We start from the raw sequence: 21,501 nt of genomic DNA on the forward strand, positions 1-21,501 counted from the left end.
TGTACGTTGTTCAGGTCTGATGAAATACAGTGAATTAAACATATTGTCTCTTGAAGCCCGTACAGGTTTATCTGAGGCCTTACAATTCATGTGTCACATTGTTTTGTTTGTATACAGACATGACAGTATATGGACAGCAGAAATATGAAACTCCAGCATCTGATAAAGATGTTTTTCTGCTGACAGATGTTCTCTTTTTTTTTGCACAGAATAATGAAAGAGATTACTATGTAGACTTTTGCACATCAAATAACATGTGAAAACACTCTATAGTACAGCAGAAACCATTCATCAAATAGTATACAAATGAATCAATGCAGCGTAACTCCAGCAAACCAAACAAGATGACTGGATATGCAAATTGAGGTTTATAAAACTAACCTAATGGTAACACAGTTGTATTTGATAGGAAAACTCTAAACTCTATTCTCTGGCTAACATCAGCTCAACAGCATTTTTCGTGAACTAAGACTGAAAACTATTCAGTAAACCTGATGAATATACTGTTGAAGTCATCAGGTCAGTGAAACATAAAAGCCAGACTTCAAGTAGAAAAAAACAAAGGTCACCCAAAGATGACATCAACCCCTCCCCCCCAATAAAAAAGTCAAATCCCAAATTCTTTTTTCCGTATGTAACAAAAAACCCTCAAGAATAAATTAAACAAAAAACGTACAAAAAAATGAAATAAAATAAAAGGCATGACATTTTGTACAAAAACAGCTAAAACCTTCTACAAGAGCTGCTTTAAACAGTTTTACATCATGTTCAGTGTGTGTACTTTCTTTTTAATCTCTCTTCGAGCATCTGGAAAACAAAATATGTATGTGAAGACATTTACACAAATCTGTAACCTGGACTGGACTCTAAGTGAGGCTGTAAACCACCCATTTTTTCAACTAAAATATAAGGTCTTTAAAAGAAATGCATGTAGTAACACCAAAGATCATTGTGACGTGTCGGTCTTTAAACACGCCGATTTTGCTGCTTGAACTCAAGGCACCGAATGATCCAAGTTGAAAAAAAAGAAAAAAGCACAATGAACATAATTGTGTTTCTTCGAGTCTTCTCCCTCCTGCTTATATCACTGTTATGATTATCATAAGCATGATGAATAACTGTATCTGCACTACTACAACATTTATTGTGTTCTCCTAATCCTAACCCAGCTAATAATGTATTGCAAGGATCCTATAGATCCACGATATCTGTTTCTATGTGATGCTATAAATAGACGAGAGACTGTATCTTATGCACGCACACACACAAACACACAATATCCTGTTTTCAGCCTTTTTTCTCTGATTTAATTATCAAAATGTTTCCAAAAAAAGTTACCAACCACGTACTTAATTCTCGATTGTCTCACATTGCGACTCCAACTGCTTCTTGCCTGTATAAAACAGCAGTTACGTGTTTCCAGCATGTTGCCGGTCAGTCAATGATACTGGATCGGACGTAAGAAGGTGACGTCCAACACTCAATATGGCTGCACAAGTCTCAGAGGTAGAAATAATCTGTGGTGAGGGTGGGAAACCTCAGTGGGCGGAGCCAAATAACTCTATCCTTGTGTAAGCAGCATTTGATAACTGATCAGTGCCAAGCTGTTAAGAAAATGATCTAATCTATGAACATAAATGAAGCCATTCACTACCACTGGACAGCTGCTTCAGCTGTCATGGCTAACTTGAGTTTGAACTGTAAACTGCACTATCTTACTTTGTATGTAATATTACCCTTTCTTCTCCTTTTTTGTCTCTTCCCCACATAGTTTTACTGTTATTCTTGTTTGGCTCCTCCCACTGTGGATAAGCTCAGTTATCAAAGTTATTTATACCTCCAAGAAATGCTTCAAAACACAGTGCTGCCCCATTTCCACTCTTACCATCTCTGTTTTCTAGATTTTGTTTGATCAAATGTTTTCTGATTTGCTATGACATGACCTCAGGTACTGTAGACATATCATAGACCAGGTGTGTATTTACATGTTATTTACCTGCTGATAAATTATGAAAACCCTGTTACTTTTTAAGAAATGATTTCATCTCTATAGTCACTGACGCCTTGTGGGATGCTAACATCTTAAAGTAAATCCTCAGTAAACACCTCAGTCGTGCAGCTTGTTTCAATTTACACAGCTTTAGAGGTTGTGCCACTGACTTGTGCTGGGAACATCAAATGTGATCAGTGGGTGCAGTTCCCACAATGTGCCAGCAGAGGCTGTTAAAAGTCACGTGTTGTCGAAGTGACAGCTTCTTAAAACCCTTCTCAATCGGGTACCTGCACTGCAGCAGTTCTGTCCACTACCAGGGTTGACAGTACGAGTTGTGCTGTGCTTCACAAAAAATGACTATCACTACACTACTACAAAATGGTGACTCACCTCGCTCTCCTGTCTCACCCTCTCCTCCTCAGCTTGATCCCCTCCCCTCCCCTCCCTCCTCCTCCTCTCACTCTCTCTGTTCAAGCCTTTTCCTGACTCACGCCACCATCTCTCTGTCAGCTGGAGCCAAAGCTGGCTCTGGACGGCAGCCAGGGCGACAGACTGAGACGACGCTGCCACTGCTGCTGCTGAGCATGCACCGGCACGAGGTGATGCAGGTGCGTGTGTCCGAGTGTTGGTGCAGTGTGTGTGTGTGTGTGTGTGCCTTTTGTCATCGCAGTGTGTGCACGGGCTGTTCCTGCTCTGAGCTCGGTTCGAGTGACTTGCTGTTTTTGACAGTGGTGCTGTAGCCGGACGAAGACTGTTGTTGTAGGGTCAGCACTGAATGATTGCACTCCTGTCCCTCACCAACAGATGTCCATGTCTGTCTCCTGTTGGACTATTTCCATCTGTCGATCTAAAGCCAACCAAACCAATAAATGGCAAAGCTGGCAGCAAATACAGTCAGCCATCCCTTGCTACAGCTGGAACAGGTGGTCTAACAAGCTTTTATGAGCAGTGTTTACTGACACCAGCCTTACGCAGGCTCTGGAGTGTGTGTACAATAAGGTTAAAATCACACAAAAAGGAACATGTAACTACATTTATCCCTCTTATTTCCCACAAGCTTAACAATAAAGCTAAGTTGGTCTTCTCCAAAATGTGTGCAGCCAGCAGCCGGTAGGATCAGCGTTGTCGTTTTGTTTCCCCGCCAAGGTGACTCAAACTTCTGCCTCGTGCAAAACAAATGAGGAGGGGGCTACAGGAAAACTGGTGCAGGTCAGTAAAGGTTTGGGCAGAGCGGGAGGAGCGTGACTGTAATTCTAATTTAATGATGGATGCTCCACATCGGCTGCGTTAACATTAGGAAATATATTGATCCACAATGGCACGACACAGATGATCCCTCTGCACCATCCACAGGTCATTGCTACGCAGCAACTTGTCAATTTTTCTTCAGGCAGGTCTGTATGTCCTCCGTCATATTTTGGTTAAGCACCTTGGTTCAGACAGTTTCAATCTGGATCTTTGGTTATAATTTACTAAGCTCCACTATCGCAACACAACGTCTGCAAACATGATTATTTCTACTGATAAAATCAGTTTCACTGAAAACTGAATTTGCTGCAATTGACTGTAATTTCGGTTTTTTTTTGTTTTGTTTGTGTTTTTCCTTTTTGGTTACCTGGTAATCATTCTGTCAATGAACTGATAACAGCGCTACAAATCTGTTTCGATGACCGTCCATTGACACAACACACAAATGTCGTAGAATGTCGTAGTAAGCCTAGAAAAAAATAACTTAAATTCTTGTAGCTTTTACATCCGGGACCCATGAATCTGGAAAAGCTGTGAAATAAAAAACAAAAAACAAAAAAACATTAGGAATTGCAGATTTAGAGCAATCTAAAAGAAAATAAAGAAAGAAAACAAAACAAACACTGTATACAGTCTAAGTTTGGCTGTGATGATGGTGACAATGGTGATGACAATGGTGACAGAATGGGTGCAGAATGACTTCACCAACATGCATAATGTCTGGGAACATCAACAAAAACATACACAGCCATGTTTTAACCACTTATTACTTTATGTGTGTGTCCCTGAGATTTACTTGAATTTATGTTTAAATGTCTCTGTGGGTGTGCGTTATGTCGTCGTAGGTGTATCTGTGTGTGACTCTACACTTAGACTGTATTTACAGCATGTACACACACTGAGGACATCTAACACTACTGCTGCACTGAAAGGTCAGGGATATTTCATGTCACAGCGCTGGTAATGAGATCCCATAGAAACACAGCGCACAATCAATATCTGTGAGGATGTGTCGGGTCACTGATGGACCAGACTGAGCATGTACACGGACACACAGTTTTCATTTCAGTGCCATCTCTGATCAACAGAGGACACGTCTGCTAGCGGGGGAAAAGATGGTGGTGGTCGTTGCAGCTCAGTCTGGGTCATTAGCAGAGATCATCAATACACGGTCTCACGGTGTCAGGACTGCAGGGTCGACTGGAAAAACAGTGAGAGTCTTTTTTCTCTATGCAGCCAACGGGACCGACATCATCGGAGGGACTGGGAAATAATGTCACTGTCGTCTTTTATGAAATTATCTTGGAATTGTCAGATTACAGTATCATTGTCCACATTTCCTACGCTCTACGTCTTTGTTTCATCTTTAACTTTCTTCATGTTCATATTTAAAGTGCTGTAAAGATATTTTCAATACTGTACTGAGCAAACAAGATAATACAAATCTAAACCTTCAAAATAAAAGCACAGTACAAGCTGCAGAGGACTGCAGCTCATGGGCATCGACCTAAAATGATGCTGATGTTACTTTGATGTCACAAATACCAGCACCTGAAGCCCCGCCCCCTTCCTAAGATAGCACATCTACAGTAGTTTGTGTTGGCTAGCTCAGGTCTTTTGTCAGAGCATTTCTACTCTTACTGTCTACTGGAGGGTCAAACCCCATTACAGCATCATTTTAAAGGAGACATATTATGGAAATATAATTTTTTGAAGGTTCTTTAACATATATTTGAGTGTTTGTCTTGCATTCCGGCCCCCAAACTGTGAGAATTGACAAAGAAATTTGTAATGTGCAGGCTCCCTAGGTTGAAATCCACGTGGTTTTACGAGCTGTTCCCTCAGTTGCCTTCCGGTGATGTAACTAAGCTTCAAATTTGCATAACCCCACCCCTACCTGGGACCGGTAGAGGGGGCGCAGCCAGCAGTAGTTCATTTGCATTTAAAGGGACAGGCACTGAAACCAGCCGTTCCGAACAGGGCTGTTTTGAGAGGATGAAAAGAGCTGTGATGTTTGATCTTCGGGGTATTTTGACCAAAGCATGTCACAGATTTGTCTTTAAGTCACTTGGGAACTATTCTAATTTGTGGAAAGGGGGCATAATATGTCTCCTTTAACACAGATGAAATATGAGTCTTTGCTGGAAAAGAAACAACATTTCCCATGTGTCTCAAAGCCACGAGTTACACACAAAGTCTCATTTGAGCTGCAGAGACATGGAGACGGCTTAGAGGTCAAACTCAGTGCAGTGACATGAAACACCCCGGATCACTCTCTCTCAAACGCACACACACACACACACACACACACCACACACACTAAAATCTAAGAGGTCTACCCACTAACACATCTATCGCACAGTTCCTCACCCATTCCCGCCTTTCTTTGGAACAAAGAAACATGACTCCCTCATTCTCTAAGCCACTCATTTGGTGTGGTATCTCTCCCTCCCTCCTCCTCCTCCTCCTCCTCCTTCGCTGCTTCCTCCTCCTGCATCTCCGGCGGCTTGATTCAGCATGAAGGGCGGAGGGGGGAAAAACACAAAAGAAAAGAAACAAACAAAAACAAAAAGACAGAAAACGACAAAAAATGAACATACTGATGAGTGTCAGTGAGTGGACAGTGAGAGGCTCAGAAGTAAGTACAGAGACAGATATATATCTATATATCCAGAGGAAAGAGACAGAGGATAGACTGATAGTGAGAGTGATAGACAGGAGGACAAAGTGAGAGATCGATAATAGCAGGAAAGAGGAGGGAGAGCTGTGTGAATGATGGAGTGAATGTGTTTGTGAATGACATTTCGAGGCGAGTGACATTTGGAGCTTTCAGTGGAGAGAGCAGGATCAAAGCACACTCACATCCGCTTCAATGAGGGGAGATACCCCCCTCACACACACCACAACAAAAAAGAAATAACACATACAAAAAGAGGAAAGGACCACACAGGGACACACAGCCCAACACCTTGATCCTGTAGCAAGTCTTTGAGCATATTTGTGTGTGTGTTTGTTTGAGAGAAAACAGGAGTTGTACCTTAGTTTTGTGGCTCTGCTCTGTACCCAGTCCGGATCCTGGCGTGTGAAGCTCCTTGGATACGACACACAGAAACTCTGCCTGGTCTTCTGTGCCGTAGCTGTATGACGAGCCGATGTTCACCATCTAGAAAAGCGAGACGGACATGGATGCAGAAAGATATACAGAGGAGAGAGGGACAGAGACAGAGCGAGTGAGTGTCAGGGAGGATCAGGGAGTACAGCAGAGAAAAACAGAGACAGTGGGAGAAGCTGACGTCCCATAATAAAGCCGGGAAAGAGTTCTGTGCTCATGCATGGTGGTGGTGGTGGGGAGCAGCAGAGTGGACAGCCTGGACTCAACAAGAAGCATCTTTAACTGGTGGGAACAGCAAAACAACTGTGGGTCAGCGTCTGCAGGAAATCATAAGATAGCTGTGCAGCATGCAGTGCCAAAGCAGTGGAGGTGGAGGTGGAGGTGGAGGGGGGTGGGGGGTCTAAATGGGACTTCTAGGCTACAGTGTGGACAGGCTCAACTATTAAGACTCACTAATGGAGAAACCATTAATAAATTAAAGTCTCACAACTCAGGAGGCTGAAGGACTGCTGCCTATTTCTGCCATTACAGATCAATACTCTTTTAATGTGTTCACACTGTAGTTGGTGTGCTGCTTGTTCCTGACAGAACGTAGACAATGTGAAAGGAAATACTGATCTGAAGCTACAAACTTTTGATTTGTGCGACACGTGCGCAGCTGCGACTAACAACCGTCATTATCAATGTGCCAGTTACATATGTTCTTGTATTGCTATCAACAATTTTCTCACTTAATCACATTTTACTCACAAAATGATTAATTTGCTAACAGATCTTTTCTATTTTCAAATGTTTTTTTTTTCTAACTGTCTTATTTTTGCAGCTCTATAATCTTCCCAATTTTTGTGCAACAAAAAAAATTCCCTTCTTTTGTTTGGGCCAAAAATCACATCAAATCAAAATGCTCAACTACTGCATTCATATAAAAAAACCCATCAGAATGTGCATAGTCATTAAACTAGAAGAAAGCAACATTTCCAGGCTGCACCCACACAACCACTGTTGTAATGATTTTAACTTTGCAGAGGACGGACCTTATCTGACTGTGCTGCCAAACATCTTTTTGTTTTCACAAGAGGAACCATCTGTAATTAAAGCTCTCGTGGACTCACTAGATTCATGAGCTAATGATAGTGGTTAATAAATTGCGATTTTCAGAGGCAGAATCTACTTTAGCCAGGAAGTCTTGAACTCATTTGGGGAGTGCAGATACAGTAGCAGGGCTCAGGTCAGGGCCAAAGGGGTCAGGCCAAGGGTCAAGATTAAAGGGTCAGCAGCAGCGTGAGTCCAACCCACAGTCCAGAGCAGTCCGGTGCGGGGCTTTCTGCAGGCGCGCACGCTGACCTGCTCAAACTTCCAGCCGTCCGACATCGTGGAGACCATCTGGGTGAGCTCCTCCTCCTGACACTGCAACACCCGGTAGACGTGCTTGGGGGGCACCTGCTGGGGGGAGAAAGAGAGGAAGAGATGGATGGATGAGAAGGAGGGTAACTTCAGAGAGAGAAATAAAAGAAAAACAAATGATTCAACTCTGATTCATCAGCTACACTGATGTATTGGAGTGTACAAACATACCAGTCAGCTTCTCCTACAGTATGTTGCAATTTAATTTTATAGTACTTGACTATAATTGGCTAAGAGGGTTTAATAAAACTGCAAGGACCAAAAATAACAAACCAGGCGCTCAATGACCAGATGCCATCCGGTCAATGAACCCTCACAAAGCCTATCATACGTCACTTCTGGCAGATATATTTATCTGTCTCCACTAACCCTTTGCAACACAACATGGAGGCAGCGGACAGCAAGCAGAGAAGAAACAAGCATGTGCCTGTAGGTTTGATACAAAAGCTCCACTTCTCTTATTCTTTTGCACAATATTTAACTGCAGGCAAATGACAGCAGGTCCAGTGAAGTACAGTAGGACGCAGGGAGAGTGGGCGTATGTAGGAGAGGGCAGTGGGATTATGTAAGAGTGAGTGCAACCATCCTGAGACAAGAAAAGAAAGCAGAGAGGAGCCTGATACACAGCAGGGCTCTCTCTGTAGAGAAGCACAGGAGGGTGAAATCACTGACAAAGAGAAAATGACTGAAAGGCAAAGCAGAAACATAATGCTGTGGGTGTGTGTGTGCAGTATGTTCGTGTGTCTGTTTTGACAAGCTTTAGCACGGTGCATATTAGAACTGCCAGATGCAATGTAACATGGTTTAAAAATATTATCTTTACATGATGTACTGGATTTGTTTGTACACCCGACAGCTCAGAGTGAAGCAGCAGCTCCTTCATCAGAACTAGTTGTGTGATTCTGCCGACTGGCCAGGTTGAAGGACATATGCTCATAATCCCCATCTATTCTTCAAGTTAAATAATTTGAAGAACATTATAGTGTCCTTATCACTTCATCCTTTTAAGAATTATTGGATTAAGGCCAAAAATGTGTTCTGTGAAGTCACATTAACCATAAAGGGATAGTTTAACATTCTGGCAAATTGGCTCATTGCCATAATCCCTATAGTTTTAGGAATAGGTTCATTACCTTTAATTGTTGGTGCAAGCTACGGAGGCTAGTGGGATTTCTTGGTTTCCCTCATCAAACTCCTCAAATACCTCGAAAACAACTTGTTCCGTTATCATCTCGCGTGGTGAATGTGCAGGTCACAACTTGTCCACGAGAGCGTTTTGGAGTTGTTGAATTGTGTATTTGATGAGTTTGATGAGGGAAACCAAGAAATCCCATTAGCCTCCGTAGCGTAGCTCTGAGCAGCTTGCGGCTCTGCTCTGCCGTTCTAAAAACAGCTTGCACCAACAATTAAAGGTAACAAAACTACAGGGATTATGGCAATGGACCAATTTGCCAAAATGTTGAACTATCCCTTTAACATTTGAACTCTGACCACCAAACTTCAGGTTTACTGAACGTGTGCTTCAAACTAAAAGACGGACACAGAGCCTGAAAACATAACATACTCAGGGATAAAAACACTTGGACCTGGTTCTGTTCATACCTGTGTGGCTTTGGAGTCTCTCTCCACGATCCTCTCCTTGATCAGTTTGATGAGCGGTGTGATGTTGTAAAACTCGGCCTCCTCCAGGACACCTTGTCGCAACAGAAAAACACCACTCAGCTGCTGAACGCTGAACACTGCAGCACCATTCATTGGTGCGAGCTGAAGTGTGAACATATCAAAGTATAGTAGTATACAGCAATATTTATCTGTATATATACAGTTACTTTTTACCACCCAAACTAGAAACTTTAAGTGCCCAGAGAGATTCAATGAGCAACAACATCACAGGGAGGCACACAGTATTTTCTACCAGACCACAAAGTAAACAAACTCCTGCACCCATGACCGTCTGAGTAGAGTTAAAGTATGAGACCTTCTTCGGCCAGCTCCTTGTTGTAGACCAGTTTGCCATGCCGCAAGTAGTTGAGGATGGGACCGAAGTAAGTGGGGTCTCTGTCGATCACATAGGCCCCCGTCTCGTCCTGTTACAGAGGAGGAAGTAAAGAGACAGACGAATAAAACACTTTGGTAAAGCATCAGCACATCCCAAAACTGACATGAGGTCAATTATTATGTTTAATATGGAGACTTTTCTTCTGCCCTAACCAAGGGTATTTTTGAGTGCATTGTTATTGCATTAAAGGTTACAGTATTCATTAATCTAGACATGTCCTTGGCTACTTTTATGTTTCTTCCACAAGCAATGAGCCCCTTTTGTAATATACTGACTATTTTTAGACATGAAAGCTCGCTAGCTGGAGAAAAAAAAAACATCCTGGTTGGCTATTTCCATCCTAAGTATGCAGTACTGGCTGCCCAGGCCAGATGTACAGAAGAAACACTCATTGCGAATGGCTTTTTCCTTCAAAATAAAAGTCCCCCAAAGGGTAGAAATTCTGTTGATATTAAAATCATGTGGTGCTCTGTTTTCCTTGAAGAGAAAAAACTAGATATACTATCTACAGGTTTACTAGCTGTCCTGTTTCTCCTCATTTTTCATCAGGCTGTGTTGCTTCCCGCTGTCAAATCCAATGCTGTCATCTGCGTTTCCCTTGAGATTGTCCTGCCACAGCAGTTTTATGTAGCTGGACAAAGACGCTACTGGTTTCTAGCACTCGGCAGCATTTGCTGGTGACTTTTGTTACACACGTGTGTCGACTCGACAGCCTGCTTCTCTACCACCTCCAGGCTACTTCTGCCAAGGCTGCCTGGCTGTTATGACTGTTATGTCATGACTACTACCCCTCCAACATATACACATGCACATTGCGCACACACAAAGACACACACACAACCTCCCCCTGCTTCTCCTCGTGATGATTGCTCGAAGCAGAGTCCCCTTTTAGAGCTGGTTTCACAAAAGAACCACTGCTGGAGAAATCCAGTCAAAAACATTCAAGCCTTTAGGAGATTCAAGCAGAGAGACGGAGATAGTGGAGAGAGAGGGGGAATGGTTGGGAACTGTATGAAAAGGTTACATCGCTTCGCTTGCATGTACTGAATACTTATCATTAACACATGGTTCAGTGGGTTGTAGAGAAAGAAGCAGGACAACCGACAGTGAGTTACGATATAGACACAACCTGACTCTCTGATTCAGACTGGTAAGTCCCAGAATTCACTTCTACTGATCTGAGTTCAGGTGGGTGTGAAGCAGGTGAAGATAACAACACACTTCTATTTCCTACTTCCTCCTCCAACACATGCAGCCACCAAAGTCTTTCCTCAACCAACAACCACCATTTGCCCGGTGGCACTTTCATTAAAATTTTGAGCCGCAGTGTTAGTTTGGAAAGAAAAATAGACACACACAGAGGGAAGAGAGCAGATGTATGTAAGCACTTCTATTAAAGGGATAGTTCAACATTTTGGCAAATCCCCATAGTTTTAGGAGTAGGTTTGTTACCTTTAATTGTCGGTGCAAGTTATTTTTAGAACGGCGGAGCAGAGCCGCGAGCTGCTCAGAGCTACGCTACAGAGGCTAATGGGATGGGATCATCAAATACACAATCGAACAACTCCAAAATGCTGTCATGCACAAGTTGTGACCTGCACAGATGCAAGACGCTATAACATAACGTTACGAGACAGAGTTGTTTTCGAGGTAAATTCAATGCAAAACGCTGATGCGCATTCCTGTCTCTGCATTTGCCTTGAAAGCAACTCTGTCTCGCACTTTCCGTTATTATCTCATAGCGTTGTGAATGTGCAGATCACAACTTGTCCACGAGAGCGTTTTGGAGTTGTTGGATTGTGTATTTGATGAGTTTGATGAGGGAAACCAGGAAATCCCATTAGCCTCTGTAGCGTAGCTCTGAGCAGCTGGCGGCTCTGTTCCGCAGTTCTAAAAATAGTTTGCACCGACAATTAAAGGTAACGAACCTACTCCTAAAACTTGCCAATTTGCCAAAATGTTGAACTATCCCTTTAACATGGACAGCACTGCTAACTGTAACTGTAACTGTGATGACCTCAAAGACTGAATCTACATAAAAAATCCTGCCGGTGTATCTGATCCAGTCTGGTGGTGTGTCTATGCTGCTGCAGGGACCAGTTGCTCAGCATCTACAGCTGCTTTCAAATATGTAACAGGCTTTAATGGACTTTGAGGGTGTTTATGCAAATCCACGTTTGTTCATTTAGGACTGAAATATTATCAGTAGCTACCATCGACCTGAGTGCTCCACGCTTACAGTGCAGCTGTGTAAATAAATAAGATGATTACAGACAGGTAAGAGTTGAGTCTGTCAGTCACTTCCTCCTCCTCGTCTTCTGATGGAGCGGCCATGATGCGACTCTGAGTCGTGGCTTTTCTAACCAGAGCACCTTCAGATTTGGTGTTTGCTGGGAGGATCCTGATGGGCCAATCATCACTGTCTTTCACCATTACTTTTTGAAACTAAAGTTCAAACCTTGCCCATTAAGAACCTAAGTGTTGACCAGGTGGTCATTTACTCACCCCTGGATTAAAACACCCAGTGGCTGGTTAAACTGCTGCATAGCGAACTGAACAAACTTAACTAATAAAGAGACTCAGACGTCTTGTTTAACTGATGACACATCTCACTTAATAACCTTTCACTTAAATAACACAACGTACCTAAAATGACGACACGTTAGATATACTACAGCTTGTGACTTCCTGTTTACACAGATGCGGCACAGATGTTCACAACAAGCAGACCTCACTTAAGTCCTTATATTTTTTGGTTTTAATGGTGCAACCAGATTAACTGAATCACTCATTTGAAATAAGATAACAGTAACAAGGGCCTCAAAAGAAAAAAAATAATCACGACTAACATGCAAACTTCGCTGCACAGCGAACCAACACGAGCATGTGTGCAAGAAATCAAATACTAAAAATCAAACTGACTAACGAGGTGACAGACAGACCGATAAACCAATGTGAACAGGTCTAGCCTACGTTGTTGTCTCTGAACTGGTTAGATGGGTTTGAGGTATTTCTTCCGGTCAATTCAAATGTTCTGTCACACTGTTTGCTTACTGGCTTTGAGGATGTCTATACATTTTCCCTGATGATTCACATCAAACGCAAATATCTCCAACCATCAGTGTTTGTTGTTTTGCATAAATCGTGGTGAAACGGTAGCTGGCTAGCTGCACCCAGACTTGTCGATGTCATTCTACGTGTTGGTGTTGTTATTGTTCATCACTATGCCTGCCTTCTCCTGGATTTTGATGTTATTATAGGCCTACTGCTCTTTCCAGATCAAAGAGAATCACATCTCCAGTGCCTTCGACATCTTGGGTACAGTAGAAAAACACCACACATCTTCAGATCAGTGTCTGAGCATCAGTTCTCCTGACATCCCCTAATTAGAGATGAAAGGCAGGCGCACTTGTCCTTACAAACCACAGGAGGAGCGTAAAGGGACGGTGCCATACAGGCGGAGGATGAGGAGGACACATGGGATATCAGTGCATGTGTGTGTGTATGTGTGTGTGTGCGCGCACACCACAAGGAGAGACACAGAGAGGATAGAGGATGGGATGAAGGGATGGGATATGGAGACAGCTTGTATCGACACAGCACTGTGTGTGTGTGTGTGTGCTCTGAAAATCACAGTGATTAGCGTGTGGAGAGGCTGTGACTGCAGCAGAGAGCAAAGACTGATACACACACACACAGACACAGAGCTGCGGTGGAGGACAGACCGACGCCTCATCGACGTGACTTGACTTGACAGTGTGGGCATGACAGCGCTGGGGAGAAGCTTCCTGGATGTGTCAGAGCCGTGGTATCTCTCTCTCACAAACACACACATGCACACACACGCACCGAATCAGTAGTTATTCACTGTGATGGACCCGTTTGCAGCTGCAGGACATTGACTTTGACTTAATCGTTTGATGGGCTTCATCACAATACTACATTATTCATCAATTGGCTGATTTCAGCAGGCAAGTTTCTTCCCGTCAGCTTCCACTCTAGCTCGTCTTTTTCTCCTCTCTGCCCTGCACACTGAATAATAACACAACATAACAATGTCCATGTGAGCATTTCATTTCGTTTCTTGGTAAACTTTCTTTCAATCCACCCAAACATTTCTCTCTATTCACTAACGTGAATTTCCTACATGACTGCGCCAAGTACGTTACATCTGCTTGTTTTAGCACTTTCCTGAAGCTACATGTTGCTTAAACAGTGTGATATTATATATGTGGGTCAGAGTTGAAGAGGTCCTTGTCATGTTTAGGATTCGATGCGTAGCTGTACTCTGTTCACGAGATAATATCTACAGTTGTGAAAAGGACAGGGGCGACTGAGGTGAGTTAATAGTTGACAGAGAATTTGCATGTGTGTGTATCAGGCAAATTGGATGCAACTTCAGAACAACATCACCCTGAACAGGTGAGTACACCCCCCCTGGCCGAAACAGTCGATAGCAAAACAAAAACCTTGTTGACTCCACACACACACACACACACACACACACACACACACACACACACACGATTTGACCACTTCCTCTACAACTCTGAAGCTTCATTTAGAAATAATTTGCATGTTCATTTCCAATCCAGACTAATTCTATAATTCTGACATGGTTACCTTGAAAAAAATATTGAATTCCTTTTCTCAAGGATTAAAGGTACAATATGTAAGAAATTTAAAGCAACTGGCCGTAAAATCCTCCTAATATGTCACAGAGACTAAGGAATAATGTTCATATAACATGATGAACTCACCAACAACAATAGTAAAGCCAGAGTATTCGCATTAAAAATATTTTTTTGCAGACTGCAAATCATGTTTATGTTTTGAATTTACGTGTTTACATGTTGGGGCACCTAGCCCTCTCTCCCAGTCACGGCGGCGTCAGTGGCGTTTCAACCACGGTCTGCTTCCACTGAGCTGCCGCTACGGCTGGGAGAAAAAACCAGATCGCTGTGTTTTGAATTTGACTGCAGTAACCGTTTTTGGCCACATTCTTACATATTGTACCTTTAATATAAATATTTAGGTATTTTCAAGGTGGGAAGTCAAAGCTCAGTACTTCTTTGTGGCACGAGTTAGAGCACCAAGTCGCCACAGTTTTCCTCAAAACTGCACATTTTAAACTCAGCACACAGTTGCTTTGTATCTGTGTTAATGAACTTCTTCATCAGACTGACCAGACAGATGGTTTTTACAAGCCACATTTAATTACCAGCTTTCTATCAAAATGGCTTCTACAGAGAGGAGCGCTGCCTGACTGAATTGGATCTGCATTGTGACTATGCAATTGTAACATACGGGCCTGCCCACGTTACTCTGAGCTAAAAGGGGGTCAGATGTGAGAAAACTCTGGACACGAGTGTGACTGCTAATTAGGGACAGGTCTGATTTATCATTCCCGGCATCGCAGATGGTTTGGCTGAACCATCGACTTCTCTGAGTTGCTGACATTTTTGATGTAGGAGGCATCCTGCAGCTTCACACCTATGTATACAAAGATGGATGACTCGTCGCCGATTCCTCCCACTGTATGAGGGTGCGGCAGCTATAAGCTTTGCTTCAGCCGCAACCCTTTTCGACCTGCTGTATAGTATTTGTTACTACCTTGAATTTGTTCTGTTGAAATTTTGATGCTGTGATCGAAATAAACACTCATTCATTCAAACCGAAGCCAAAATATCCGGATATGAGCGCGGGCATCCTGCACTGACGACATCTCATCTGCATGATTTAGTGAAGTCTGTGCAGTAGGGATCTGGTAACGGAAGAAAAAGAAGAAGAAGGGGGAAAAAAAGCCAAAACAAAATCGAGGTCGACCAAATTGCAGAGATAGGTGGTGCGAGGTAAGAGGTAAGAGGTACGGAGGTAGATATTCCCTGCTAATTTTAATTAAGATCGTTTTTTTATATGAATGCCGACTACTGTCAAGCCTGCCATGCTATGCAGCGTTCACACACACACACACACCACCCAGGTGCGACTGGTCATCAGTGATACAGGACAAATCGCGGTGGGCTGCCAAATCAGTGAGCAGGTGGACTTATCAAAAAATAAAAAAAATCCATAATTATGCCAGCGTGTGCCTGTCAATCAGGGTGTGCATGCCAGCGTGCAGCCTGTGTGGTTCATGAGTGGGCTCTCTTCCTTGACCCCCTTTTTACGTTTTTTTGTGGACCCATCGAGGTAATATTATGTGGTCCTGACAGAAGTTCCCTTAAAGCAACAAAATGACAAGTTCAGACAAGTCTGCATGGTTGATTCCCATAAAAATCTTGGCATCTTTCACTATCCCTGGTTCCTACTGATGCCTCCTATCACACACAGCATGGATAAGGTAATAAAGCCAGTTCGGGCATGTTGGTGGAATTCATGCTGAGTTTACAAGCCCAAAAAAAAAAAAAAAAACTAATGGTAACTTCAGTCCCTACTCCAGGCCATTCATAAGCCGACTGCACAATCGCCCTGGTACTTAATATGAATCAAACTATTGATTTACAAATCTGTTGTAATAAGATTATGTTGTTAGTCTGCCACCGGCGGTCCTGCTACACCTGTACAGCTCACATCATCCGGCTATCAAAGCTGAATGTTAGCTACATAATGTAATTGGATTGGGGCGGCGTGAAGTCAGCTCGGGCCGTATTAACAGTGGAGAGCCCTGGGTTCGGCTAGGTGAGGGGGGAGGGCGACTGATGTGCCGGTAATCTCATTAAAACAGTCATACACTGCCAGACAGTCAGTGTGTGTGGGGTGGGGGGGTAAAAACAGCCCAGAACCCCTGAGCAGAGACAGGCCGATGCCAGCAGATTAGAGGGAGACTCCAGTGTGGATTAAAAAAAACAGATTTTCTCCTCAGTGGAAACAGAAAACACACAGGCTGAACTTCTTCAAGGACACTTGAGGTTAGATTTTTGGACAGGATTATTGCAAAGTGTTTATTTTATCAGTTCCCTTCTAGCAGCAGAGCTCAATGACAGGGTTTTCTGATGGGATTGGTAAGCAGGTGTTCTCTCATTATCTATTTATTTTGCTGTTGACACTGACAGACTAAACAAAAGAAAAACCAGCTATTTTCTCCCTCAAGATCACTGTTTTCTTTCATGAAAGTGCAACTGTTTCAGTCGAGGAGGCCCCACTCTGAGATAACGCACTGATCTGAAGAGTTTGGGATCGTGACGGTGATCTGCTATTCTCGGGTGGTTTGTTGTTATCTATAGCGCTGTGATGTCTGCGGTCAGCTGATGCAGTGATACGGCTGAGTGGCCGACCTCCAGCACACAGCCTGAACCGGTTGGCCCGACTGTGACGCTAACATCAACGTCTGTAGGATTCATCCGCATCTGTGTTGCCTTTTTAGAGAATGGCCGATTCATAAGTGACAGATTTTTGTCCTGTGTTAACTGTGCGCCCAATCTGTTGTATCATTCATGCTCGTGTGCACTCCCAGCTGTTAGGATCAGTGGCTATTATTGTCTCAGAGGAACATGGTCTCTATTCATCATAAGGCTTCTGAAGGTAAAACTGTGAGGTTGTGATTGTGTCACATTTCTCCTGTCATTATTATTGTGGTTTACAACAGAATGAATCAGCAGCACAATGATTATCTAACTAAACTAAATCTTTCCTTTGGGTTTCCACAGTGCAGCCCTGCTTACATCTGACGATCTCAGCAGCATCACTATTTTTGCTTGGTAAAACCCTTGATGTTCAGGCCACCAGTCTTTCGTTCTTCACTTTAAAAACCTCTGTCTATGTGTACAGCACAAAGGAATTTGTTCTTGTATCAGTAATGAGGGAGCAGTAGCAACTATCATCATGATATAACTACATTCAGGGACACATTATAGACAGACAACAAAGAACATGCAACAAATGAGACAAGGGCTGCACCACAACATCATATTGTGTATATTGTGCAGATATTGTGATATGTGTTTGCAATTTAAGTGAGTGGTCATTTTTATTTTTATTTCCACTTGTCTGATGGTGTGATTTTTGTTGGGTCTTGCACTAAACAGTCACGTGCCTTTACATCTTGAGAATATGATTTGTTAGCGATGGCGTCTCTGTAGCAACACAACATTTATGGGATTTGGATATTTAGATATTGACCACATTGTGATTATTATGGTCTGTAGCCATGCATCCATTCACGTATAAGTAGTACCAAACATTGACCTAGATAGCAGAGTGGGACGCCTTTTGAAATCCAGCTGGAAAATAAAGTTTCTGCTTCTGCTGAGATTGAAGAGTTTGCGATTTAAAAAGAAAAAGCAGAAATACAAGGTGCGGACGAGAAAAGGACAAACATGTGCTAAGCATTCAGAGTGAGTCAGCTGCTGAGAGCAAGGATGAGAGGAGGACAGGATGATGACGACAGGGATGGGAAGAACGGTGATGAGGAATAAGAGAAGTAAAGAGATGTAGGTGTGTTTGTGTATGTGTGTGTGTGTGTGTGTGTGTGTGTGTGTGTGTGTGTGTGTGTGTGAGACACAGAGATCCAGTGTGTGACTCTGTGTCTTGGGGTGATGCTGAGGGAGCTACTGTCAGGTCGCGGCTGAAGGTCACATGGGAATATTCTTTCCACAAGAGCCTAGTGGTGCAGCAGGGGAACAGTCGCTGCTGTTGTCGAGCAAAAAAAAAAAAACTCTTAACTTTCTGCTTTTGTCACCTCAGCTGAGGGAAATCTTTCTGGAAAGCATTGGCCATGTGACTTTGTGAGAATCTGCAACCAGGGTTTTCACAATATGATAATATACTGTATACGGTAGGATGACATAAATTTATCAACTGACAGATATTCTGCCATTAATTTTACTATGGTTCATTATCTCTGCTGCAGCAGACCAGTGAGGATAATGTTGCCATTCAAAGAGGACTGGGGCATCAATAAAAGGTGTTTATATTTATATTTTTTTGAATTAATTCTTGTTTAGCTATTTAACTATAAGCAGTTCCTCAACCCTGTTTAAAGGCTGTAACAAATGACTCTTTGCAATGCTGCTGATCACTGGACTCATTAATTTCTCTGTTTTGCTGTATAAAATCACCAATCACTTAAAGGGGTCGTTCAATATTTTGGCAAATTGTCCCATTGCCATAATCCCTATATTATTATTTTTTGTGAGATAATAACAGAATGTTACGAGACAGAGTTGTTTTCAAGGTAAATTCATGTAAAACCGCTGATGCGTGTTCCCGTCAGGGGCAGGTTTTCAGCAAGCAGTCTATGCATTTACCTCTAAAACAACTCTATTGGATTGTGTATTTGATGAGTTTGATGAGGGAAACCAAGAAATCCCATAAGCCTCCGTAGTGTAGCTCTGAGCTGCTCGTGGCTCTGCTCCGCCGTTCTAAAAACAGCTTGCACCGACAATTAAAGGTAACAAACCTACTCCTAAAACTATAGGGATTATTGCAATGGGCCAATTTGCCAAAATGTTGAATTATCCCTTTAAATCCTAAAACCCATGGTGATGCCTTGAAAAGTCCTACTTTGTCCAAGAAAAGTCCAGAAAACAAGTTATATGATGTTAATTATTGAAGAAGAGCAATAATTCACATTTCTGAGAAGGTCAACCCAGTAATGTTTTGCCATTATTAAGAAAAGTGTAGCAGATTAATTTCTGTCAATCCATTAATAACTACAGCCTCTAATAGCTAAAGATCAATAACTCTGGAGTGTGCTGGTGACCTAGAGGTTTAAGACACACACCATGTAACATCACTGATTCCTCTTCGGTCAGGGCCCTTTCTTAAATGTCATTACCCTCTTTCTCTTCTCCTCATTTCCTGTCAGCTCTTTGCTAATACGTTATATAATAAGGGCATACAGGACAAAACCCTATATTTTCAGTATAAGATGACACACTCCATGATCATACGCTGTCTCCCCATTATGCCCTATTAAAGATAATTTAATTACAGTGGTTATAAGAGCTGACATTTTAGAGACAAGAGGTTTTCATCCGATAGGAACTAAATGCCAACTTCCAGTGGAGTCCAGGCTACGAGGACGACCTGCCCCTTTGACTGTCACACACACACATGCATATCAAAGGCTGCAGTATAATAGAAATATGCATCATTTATGAGTCTTGTCAGCCCTTACAGTGTGTGCAGCCTACATGTGACTGGAAAACACATAATACACACATCTCTCTCTCTCTCTCTCCCTATAAGATGCCAGCTGTACAGCAGCTACTGACTGTGCAGCTCCCCGCAGAAGAGGCGGCACGTGTTCATCCATCTGACTCAAGCTACATTCACACCACAAAATGATGCAGAGACAAACGCACACACACACACAGGAAAGAGAGAGAGAGAGAGCTCGACACTGCATATACATCAGCTGGTCATTTGCCAACTCCTGATTTGAAGCCACAGGCTGCATTTCAGGGGAAGAACAGAGTTGTGGTAACAGATTTTGGGGGTACGGAGCAATTTACAGATAACACAATAGTACAGGAAGAGGCTGCTATGAATCCTTAGTGGATGAAAACATAATATTGCACAAGTTAGGGACAATGATTTCTCTATTCATCACTGATTAGATAAAACACTGGCTTTCTATCATCATCAAGACCCAAATGGGCTTTTGTTCATTCATGCCAAGACCTGCACACACAATATTGCAAGCCAAATCGTTTAACCATGTTAGGGCTTATCCACCTTTCATACCAATGGAAGTAAATCATGGAGAGATATTTTAGAGGGATGCAACAAATGCACGCATCTGTGAGGGATTTGTGTTAAGTTACAACAGATGGATAACACAGTGCAGTGCTGGTCACAGACGGCTAATAGTTACAACGGGAATGTGATCAAAATGTTAATGTGGTGCCTCATAATATAAAACTGAGAGGGGTCAGTTTAATGCTGACCTTCGGGACAGAGGAAAACCAGCCATGTTTGAGACTTATCTTGATATAAACATTAACTATTGGCTTGTAGAGTGATTAATTGGCTGTCACATTATCAAGACAACTCACGAGCCAAAGGGAACAATAAAACACAGTCTCATTACAGACTCACATACACAGCTACTTAAAGCCTGTGTTAGGACTGAGCGGTCATTCCCCCCCGCTGTGAAGCCACATTACCGGGGTGTTGAAGTGTCCGTGGGGCGCTCACCGTGTCTGAGTGCAGGTCCTGCTGCTGGCACAGCCGGTACAGGAACGAAGTTTGCTCCTTGAGGAGGGTCTGCCGCGTCGTGAGGAACACGGTGCCGCCGACGTTCAGCCGGACCCACTTCCCGTTGTTGCCCCCGCCGGGGTTGATGACCGAGCCGTTACCGATGCTCTGCGACGCCGCCGTGCCGCCGCCGCCGGAGTCGGTCGAGCTGCCGGTGGCGGCGGTGGCGGAGGTCGCGCTGTCTCCCGCCGCCTCGCTGTCTTTGTTGTTGTTGTTATTGTTGTTGTTGTTGTTGCTGTTGTGGTGCTGCGGCTGGTGTTGGTGGTGCGTCGACAGCGCAGCGACGTCCGCCGGTTCCCGCTGGTCGTCCGCCGTCGTTGCCATTTGGAAGAAGCCGCTGAGACGAAGCGACTAGCGAGGGGCGTCGGTGTGACTGAGTCCGCTGCTGCCTCGGCTCGGCTCGGTCTGCAGTTACTAGCCGTGGCCGTTACCAACCGCCCGCCTCGCTCCGCCCCCAGCGCCGCGAGACTCAACCGTCAAGGT

At 43.3% G+C, this 21,501-nt stretch overlaps 1 protein-coding gene across 6 annotated transcripts; it reads right to left on the reverse strand.

The window, feature by feature from the left end:
* Positions 1-189: 189 nt before the first annotated feature.
* Positions 190-21,415, reverse strand: kctd17 (potassium channel tetramerization domain containing 17). 6 transcript variants are annotated; one of them, XM_085760965.1, is made up of 7 exons: positions 20,959-21,415; positions 9,736-9,844; positions 9,360-9,451; positions 7,698-7,793; positions 6,279-6,404; positions 5,612-5,747; positions 190-3,772 (listed from the first exon to the last, which is right to left on the reverse strand). In XM_085760965.1, exons 1-6 carry the CDS (start codon positions 21,340-21,342, stop codon positions 5,652-5,654), a joined length of 903 nt encoding a protein of 300 aa, XP_085617091.1. In that variant the 5' UTR covers positions 21,343-21,415; the 3' UTR covers positions 190-3,772; positions 5,612-5,651. The 6 variants fall into 6 exon arrangements, with proteins under 6 accessions (XP_085617091.1, XP_085617090.1, XP_085617088.1 ...); XM_085760964.1 differs by having other exon boundaries at positions 7,698-7,796; XM_085760962.1 differs by having other exon boundaries at positions 7,650-7,796.
* Positions 21,416-21,501: the final 86 nt, after the last annotated feature.

Source organism: Trachurus japonicus, chromosome 19 (assembly GCF_045865225.1).
Source record: "Trachurus japonicus isolate A0001 chromosome 19, Traja_1.0".
In the NCBI taxonomy this organism is placed as follows: Eukaryota; Metazoa; Chordata; class Actinopteri; order Carangiformes; family Carangidae; genus Trachurus; species Trachurus japonicus.

Excerpts from the sequence above, each read along its gene's own strand:
- kctd17 (XM_085760962.1), bottom strand. The coding sequence starts at position 21,342 with ATGGCAACGACGGCGGACGACCAGCGGGAACCGGCGGACGTCGCTGCG. Across the intron at positions 6,405-7,649 it reads GCACCGGACTGCTCTGGACT|ATGGTGAACATCGGCTCGTC; the intron begins GTGGGTTGGACT and ends TCGCTTTTCTAG. Across the intron at positions 5,748-6,278 it reads AGCAGAGCCACAAAACTAAG|CCGCCGGAGATGCAGGAGGA; the intron begins GTACAACTCCTG and ends TGCTGAATCAAG.